Source organism: Tribolium castaneum, chromosome 1 (genome assembly GCF_031307605.1).
Source record: "Tribolium castaneum strain GA2 chromosome 1, icTriCast1.1, whole genome shotgun sequence".
Taxonomy (NCBI): Eukaryota; Metazoa; Arthropoda; class Insecta; order Coleoptera; family Tenebrionidae; genus Tribolium; species Tribolium castaneum.
The window spans coordinates 22,042,040-22,050,356 of NC_087394.1; the positions used below are offsets into that span (position 1 = coordinate 22,042,040).

Consider the following 8,317-nt stretch of genomic DNA (forward strand, 5'->3'; position numbering starts at 1 on the left):
ATTTAGGAATATCAACCAAATGAAATAATTTCCAAAACTCAAAGTTTATATCACTTGTGTTTTCGACCAAAGATCGAAATATGATCGAAATCACTAGGCGAAGCGGGAAAATATAAACGTAAAAAATGAGCGATTACGTAGACGTCAAGTGCAGAATTAAACTAAAGCGGCGTATTGTGGATAATATGCTAAAAGGCAAAGTCGAATTAATAGCATCTGATGTTATTGTTATTAAGAATGCATACATTGAGGTAACTTCCAAATATTGCCAAACTATGATTCCGCAAAATGTTTGTTGTAGATAACAGGATTCGCATCTTGTAGCTGGAATCTGGATGCAGTTTATATCATGTTTCCTAAAGTATACCCCGAAGATACTGTTGTGAAAGGCTTCCAGCAATTTTATTATACGCGTCACGCGCTGTGTGGTGGAGAGATAGCACATGAGCACAAACCGAATGAAGCTTATAAATTTAAATGCTATTGGCCGTCACGTTTACCGGGAACTTGGTTTGGCGATTTTGGGAATATTGAGTATGCACTTTTATACAATATACACTAACGGACTAAAGTAAAGCAACTTTTAGTATAAAATTAAATATTTAAGAGTCTAAAATACTAATGGTAATCACGGAATCCAGATATCTTTTATTTCAAAACCCCATAATAGGCCACAGTCATAAGCGATACAACATTAATTTTAAAAGCCAAATACATTAGTTTAAAACAATTCATGTAATTAGTGTAAAAAATGTCTACAATTAAGATAAATTTAAAGAAAAATACTTTGATGGGTTGGTTACGTTTATTTGCAAAGTTATTTGGAAAAATAAATATCCCAAAAGGCAAACCAATACAGGCCGTTTGTGGATTGCGCTCACAAATTTTAACCACTAATAGACCTCGTTAAAAGAAACAACTTTTCTCTTTGTAATTTTTGCCGAAAACATGTAATTTCTGAGTTAAAATAAAAATAAGTTGAGGCTAAAAACCCGTCTCCGCCTATGTCTAGATCCGATATTTTGATTCATTCAAACAAAAAAAAACTATGGGACGTAAACTGCGTAAAGACAAAAAACTTATCAGTATCAATGTTTGTGGGTCAGTAGTACCATTATAAAAATTGCTCAAAATGTTGCCAAAAGCTTGCGGTCTTGCACACATCCCCTCGTGATTTCTAAAAGATACGGTTGAAGCTTGCATAACACAAACGGTCAGCTCTTTGACGGTATTGGAACACAATTTAAGCACTAGTTGTTTTACGTGAATCCATAAAAAATCACACGGATTTTTTAAATCTGGAGAGCCTGCACCCGCTGGAGTTTGAATAATTGACCATAATGATTTAATTTCAAACTGACACCTGAATTGACTCGAAAGCGGGATTGCGACTGACTAACCGAACGTCTAAACAAACACCTGATAATTTTTTGGTGCACAAAGTTATTCCTTTTTTGTACATAAAAACGTTCACGGTCAACGTTTAATGCAATTTATTTTCATTCATATTTTACTGGCACCTAACAGGGAGAGAGACACTGAACGACTCGTGAAAATCGTGGGGGGAAAATGGGAAATTTTTTTTGGCACGGAATTTGTTTTGTCTTCAAATTGACTTTTCTTTTAGTGGTTAAAATTTGTAAGCGCATTCCTCAAACACCCTGTATGTTTAGAATTAAAAAACATGGTGGTTAACTCTTTTTTGGTACGAAAAACAAAAAAAAACCTTTTGGACAGTTTATTTTGCCCAAATAGAAAGTCTCAATGTACGAAGATATGTAGAAAAAATGACGAGATCCGAAAAATCCAGAAAAAGAACATTCTAGATGAATAGAAGAATTAAAAGAATTTTTCAAAAAGATCTGTGGATGCTGAGGCCAAGAATAATCTGAAATAGAAGTTAGTGCAACAAAGTTTAACTAAGATTTGTTGACAAAAAGCTATACAGCAGACATACAGCCAGGAAACTATTGGTTTCGGAAGGTACCAGACTTGAATTTGCATGACATTTGAACTGGGAAGTTGGAAACTGGAAAAAAATATTATTCTGCGCCAAAACTTGATATAATTTATTTAATTCTGATTGGATGAGATGTGAAATAACTAATAAGGCGAACGGTTAACACCAGATTTAATCCAAAGTACCTTATACCAACAAAAAAAGACGGGCAAGGATGTGTATTTTTTAGGATCTGTTTTCCGTAGAATTGAGTAGGTGCATTTTACACTTCACAGACTGTGCTATGGATAGTTTGGTACACCTACTCCAAAAGTTTTGTTGCTCTATGCTGAGTAGAAATGCCCTTGCAGTTTTAGGTTTCAACAAGATAATGATCCAAAACACACGTCTCACCTGGCCCTTGACCACTCACCCAATGGTTGGCACAATTGTCGGCACTCAAAAAGCCATGGGAAGAGGTTAAACGTCGAATTAGTATCACAAACTTCCCTAATAAGCAATCATTGATAAATAAAATCAATGAGGTTTGAAGAAATCTCTTAATTAATACCACTCAAAATTTTATTTCTTCTATAACGCGTCGCCGTCGTTGTCAAAGTTAGCACTTTTTGACAATTTTGCTATGGCAAATAATAGTTATCCCGTTAATTATTGAGTTAATTCTTTCATAATGTTAAATTTTTTAAGTTAAGTAAATTAAAAACTTGTTTCCATAAAAGTTGCTTTACTTTTGTCGCACATAATTAATTTTTTACATATAATATTAAAACAAGGAGAAATATAGTTGGGTTGGTAATTAAAGGAACTACAGAGATATGTAGACAGGGTGTTCCGTCTAAACCCATATTAGAAGTATTGAAAGTTCTAATAAAGATATTTATTTGAAAGTTGGTACTCAGCTATAATATTGAGTTCTGCTCAATGAAAATATTTTCAAGATGGCGGCACTTCCGGTTATACCGGAAGTCGCTATTAACTTTCTTATTTTAAATGGAAAGCTGTGTTTTTCACTGCATTTTTGGATTAGTTGAGTTATTTTAAGAAAGTTTTTACCAGCTTTCCCTATACCTAAGTTTAACCGTTTTTGAGAAATTTAGGATTTTTTAAAAATATTTAGATTTGCACCTGTCACTTAAAAAATCGGTAACTCACTTAGTTTTAAAGATTTCGAAATCATCTTTGGAGAATTGTAAAAGAAGGCCTATATTTGTTTTCCAGTGCGTTTAAAATTGAAAATGAAGTTAATAAACCCAAAAAATTAAGTTTGGATAATTTCAAGTACTCATAACTTAGTTTTTTCAACTAGGATCTCCTAATTTTTATTTTACTAGATGGAGAAGAATTTTGTTGTACATCGATCTGTATTAGTATTCCCTAGCTATCTGTGATAATTTTCAATTTATGTTGGTTTTTTGTCATTGAAAGAAATTTCTAACTAACCACAGCCATTTTTGCCTCAAAATAAAAATATTTCTGATTAAACTTAAACGATAAACTCTGTTCAAAATTGTGTTATCCATCTCTTTAAAACAAAATAAGTTCATCGAATGTTGGTTTAAAAAATTTTAATTTCTCACATTTTTTCTCTCGCTTCCATGGCAACTTTACGACTAGGGCTTAGGCACTAAAACTAAAAGTTATAGTAACTTAAAACTATTAAACATAAGTATAGGAACTGTTAATACAAATCGATGCAGAATTAAATTCTCTACCATTTAGTGAAATAAAATTTTTGGCATTTCATTTAAAAAAAATGAGTTATGGGTGCTGCAAACTTAACTTTAAAAATTTGGAGTTTGTTATTCGTTTTTAGAACTTTGAAAACACCAAAGGAACGATCTAGGCTTCCTCTTTCATATAAGCTGAAAAATATTTCCAAATTTTTAAAAATGGCAGAGTTATCGAATTTTGAACTGGAAAGTGCAAGTCCAAAAAAAATTAAAAACCATAAATATTTCATAAACGGCTAAATTTAGGTATAGGAAAAGTTTATAAAAACTTAAAATAAGCCTAGTAATTCAAAAACGCATTGCAAAATATAGTTTTCCATTTAAAATAAGGAAGTTGATAGCGATTTCCGGTATACCCGGAAGTGCTGCCATCTTAAAAATATTTTCATTGAGCAGGACCTAAGCGATTATGATTGTATACAAATTAATTACAAACTGCCTGTATTATAAAATTTTGTAAAAAAAATAGTTGCTTTACTTTTGTCCGGTAGTATAGGTGTAAATGATTTTTTTATTGTTCCAGATATATCGCTAAAGTCACGATTAAATTAGACAACGAGTTGGATGTTTATACTCACTCCCAACTCATCTATGTAAAATTTCGGAGACACCTAGCTACCGAAAAACACCTTCTGTTTGAGGGAAGAGTCGACGTCTCGCGCAATTTCTTCACAACGAAATCAATTGGAAATGTTATTGTGAGTGTTTGGCTGCCGATTTCTGGAATTGCTGCCGGACAGTCTCTACCAGTGATCTGCTCCGTTACCAATCACTCCAAATTACATTTCGGAAGTCTTATCTTCGTTCTGACAAGAATCGACATTTACAGGTCACCTTCCTAATATTTCTTGAAGCAATACTAAATTTCTTGTAGAAGCGACACCCCTATATCTTTGGTAAAGACAGTTCGGACCGACGTATGCCGCGTTGCCCGAATGGTCAATATTCACAAAGGCAAGTACGATTTCTACTCAGTTCTACAAACTGACACAGGCACTATTCCCACAAACCAATTCTACAAATGCACTTGTTGCCAAGTTATTTACGAAGTGTGGGTCTCGGTTCAAGGCGCTTTTAGGCGCTATAGGAGCTTCGGGTACCCCAATATCGATACCCCGGGTATTCCGGTCATAATTGGAACAAAGCCCTTGCGAAACTTCAATACGTATGAAATAACAGCAGAGATTTTCAAGAAGATGTATGAAACTCATCTACCTGTTCTGTTTGATGAGTTGCCTGAGGATGTCAGACAAATTATACACACGACTGATGAAGAATTAAGCAGAGACGCTATACAGAATTTGGAAAGGCAACTACACGTTAATGAACAATTAATAAGTTCAATCAAACAATCAAGCTCACAAAAACTCAAAATCTTAAACGAGCAATGAATTTATTTCTGTATTGTAGTAACTTGTTAACAATAAAAATCATGATGGTAAAACACCTCCTTGGACTAAAACTTGTCTTGCCGCATTATTTATATGCTTGAATCTGTCAGGACCCAGCTGGATGCCCCCATACCTAAGAGGATTTAAAGATTTAATTTAACCTCAAGGGTGTTAAATATGAATGTTATGATTATGATCAAGACGTCAATTATCCGAAATTTTGCCACACAATTGCATCAAATAAACTTATTTCAAAGTTTCGGTACTTAATTGCTACTTAATGGAGCTACTGGTGTAATTTTTGGTTTAATAATCTATACTTTGGTAGAAAATCAATTATTTATAAAGAAAAAAAACTAAATATCAAATAGAGAAAAAAAAAAACAATATTATCGGACATATCACAATTAAAGATTTATATACAAGGTGTTTCACGCAACTTTGCGAGTCCTGCGCCTAACGTACGCACCCAAATATACAAAAGTCACAACACACTAGATACAAAAAAGACACAATAAATTGACAACAGACAATCACTGTCTCATTAATAGTCATAAACTGCTGTTTTCAGAATCAATTTTCATGTGTTTTATCAGTAGGAGTCATGAGTATGAGTCTAATTTAATTACTAACTAACTAAAAACGTTTACAATTTTTTGAAGGGATGATGTAATCGCGTCCGAATATGTATTTTCAATTGCATTTTACAGGCACAGGCCTCGTAAAATTACATGAAACACCATGTACTCTAAAAAATTACAATACATAATGAAATTGACTTTCCACTATTCTTTAACATTAAAAATTTAAAATTCTGTAGACACGGCCTTCTCTAATTCAGTTTACTTTCTATCTCATGTTAAATAAATAAATAATTTAAATTATGAATCTGCAACAATTTTTTTACTAAATTTACTACTTTTTTGAAAAACTAAACTAGAAAAACAATGTAAATTTACAGTAATTGCTTCTTCATCGTACACATCTTATTTTAATATTTGCGTTCTCCTTCAACTTCAACTTAACAATGTTGCATTTTCCCACTATTATTGTGTATATTTATAGTAAATTTACTATAAATAACTATCGACAGGTGTTACAGATATCGAAATCGAACTACTAGCTTCATTTCATGTTGATTACATGTAGGAGATTTATCTTTTGAAATAAAATAAAAATTCTCCCATCTTGAATCACTACACTACGCATCACTACACAAACATGATGACATGTTACAAGAAAACTTCATTTTCTAAGTTTTCTTTTACGAAGAGTAAAGCTCTGTAGAATTCAAATTGAATGAGAAATGTTTAGCAAAAAACCTTCTAGAAGAAAGATATGAGAATGTAAACACCAAATTTTTCACATTTTGTTCGATAAATTTTCATATCATGCTTTACTTCAAACCACCCTCTAGTCCTGCTAAGTTTAATATCAAAAAAGTAAAAAACACATTTTTATGTAAAGTTTTCTGCTTTACAATTTTTATTTAGAACTCAGACTCTTAGTTCTTACCTATTTTGAATAATTTTGAAGTCACTTCTCAGGCGTCAAAAACAATTTCTTTGATTCAATGTCTTTTATAATAATATATTTCAAAAATTATTGTATACCAGGTGAGGCAACCTTATGGCACACTTAAAAAAATCGCGATTTCTTATTAAATAAATTAAATAAAAAAAATGCATTTAACATGCCTAACTGTGCGTTCGAAAGGCATCTCCCCTAATTTTTTTGTAACTTTCCAGTTACAGATAAAGATAATAAAATTAAAATAATGTAATTTTCAAGCAAGAAGTCAAATTCTGAATTTTATACAAAACTACGCGTATTTACTTCAGATAATTGTTTACGAAATTAGCGAAAAAAAATACCAATAAAACCAAATTAAACCACCAATTAAACACACTTTCACATTTTAACTTTAAAAATTATTTTTATTTATAGAGTTGCTACTTCTGGCGTCGTAAATTTAGGTGATAATGAGAGATCTAATCATTAATAGCTATTTTACATTTTTATCAATCTTATTTAAAAAAATAATTCGGTAAAATGCGACGTTGGCGTTTTTATAGATTTGATACAGCTAGTACTTTTCTCAAACATTTGAATTAAAAGCTTTTGTATGAGAGTGAAAAAACTTATACAAACTGCGAAGAGCACATTAAATGTAGATTTGTCGATTATCGAAGATGTAACGTAATAAGTTTATTTTTTCGACAGCAGAATTAACAAAAAAACAAACTTCATTGCTATTGAACAACTTTACCCATTAAGAAACTTCACTTTGCGGTTAAAAAACTAAATGAATAATTATTTTCAGTAGAATAAAGCACACAGACATCTGCTATAGAAAAAAATACATTATGAGCTAGGATTATGAGTTATTATTGTTACCAACGCACCCCATTCGACTCAAACGACATAGAAAAAAACACTCACCATCTAGAAACAACCACCATCACATTGGTTACATTCAAAATTTGTAATAAATGTAAAACACGCCCTCCGGCGTGCGTTTCACCATCGTCATCGCAGTCTTGGAGAATGGTTCCCTGAGAAGTCAAAATTCTATAAGCTGAGATGTTATGAGTTGCTTGAGCAATTTTTTTATTATCAAGTAAAAAATTCATAAATTCTCTATAACAAAAAATTAAATAGAATATCATTCAGTAATTTGGACATGTAAAATACCTTGTCTCTTCTAATGAGTGAACCCGAGCCATGTGACCCTGAAAAACACTTTTTCTGTCTTGTATAATATCCCCATGTATCACTTGTAAAAAAGTTTCCTTCCTGACTTGTTTCTCTTCAACTTCGCCATTTAAAACTTCTGGCTGTGGAGCACTTAAAACTTCTGAACACTCGTCCACAATTTCCTTTAACTTTTCAATCCACTGAAACAGAATAGGGCTTCCCTGGCTACTTCTAAGAAATCATAGTTCAAAAATAATTGTAAGAAGCATAAACACTTCTTGTTCATACTCGTAAATGTTACCAAATTCATCGGAAATTAGCTGCTTCTGCTCTGACGTTAATGTAGGAGCCAATAACTCAAAACTTGGGGGCTTGCTTGACGGATAATCATCATTCAAAGTTATGAATAATTTAACGTTGGGATTAATTTGAATGCTATAACAATTCGTGTCCGTCTCCAGCCGCCAGTTATCATCGTAAATAGATTTCAAAGCTTCAAGTTCCTCACACTGTTCCGCTAAATTATCCATTTTTTTGGA

At 32.2% G+C, this 8,317-nt stretch overlaps 2 protein-coding genes across 2 annotated transcripts; one reads left to right on the forward strand and one right to left on the reverse strand.

Annotated features, from left to right (window-relative positions):
- The first annotated feature begins 102 nt into the window (after positions 1-102).
- On the forward strand, positions 103-5,081 carry LOC103312401 (uncharacterized). The gene is made up of 4 exons (XM_008192935.3): positions 103-251; positions 302-534; positions 4,214-4,519; positions 4,565-5,081. Exons 1-4 carry the CDS (start codon positions 126-128, stop codon positions 5,079-5,081), a joined length of 1,182 nt encoding a protein of 393 aa, XP_008191157.2. The 5' UTR covers positions 103-125.
- On the reverse strand, positions 5,067-8,308 carry LOC655512 (protein IMPACT-B). The gene is made up of 4 exons (XM_008192936.3): positions 8,067-8,308; positions 7,776-8,009; positions 7,524-7,721; positions 5,067-5,214 (listed from the first exon to the last, which is right to left on the reverse strand). Exons 1-4 carry the CDS (start codon positions 8,306-8,308, stop codon positions 5,121-5,123), a joined length of 768 nt encoding a protein of 255 aa, XP_008191158.2. The 3' UTR covers positions 5,067-5,120.
- Positions 8,309-8,317: the final 9 nt, after the last annotated feature.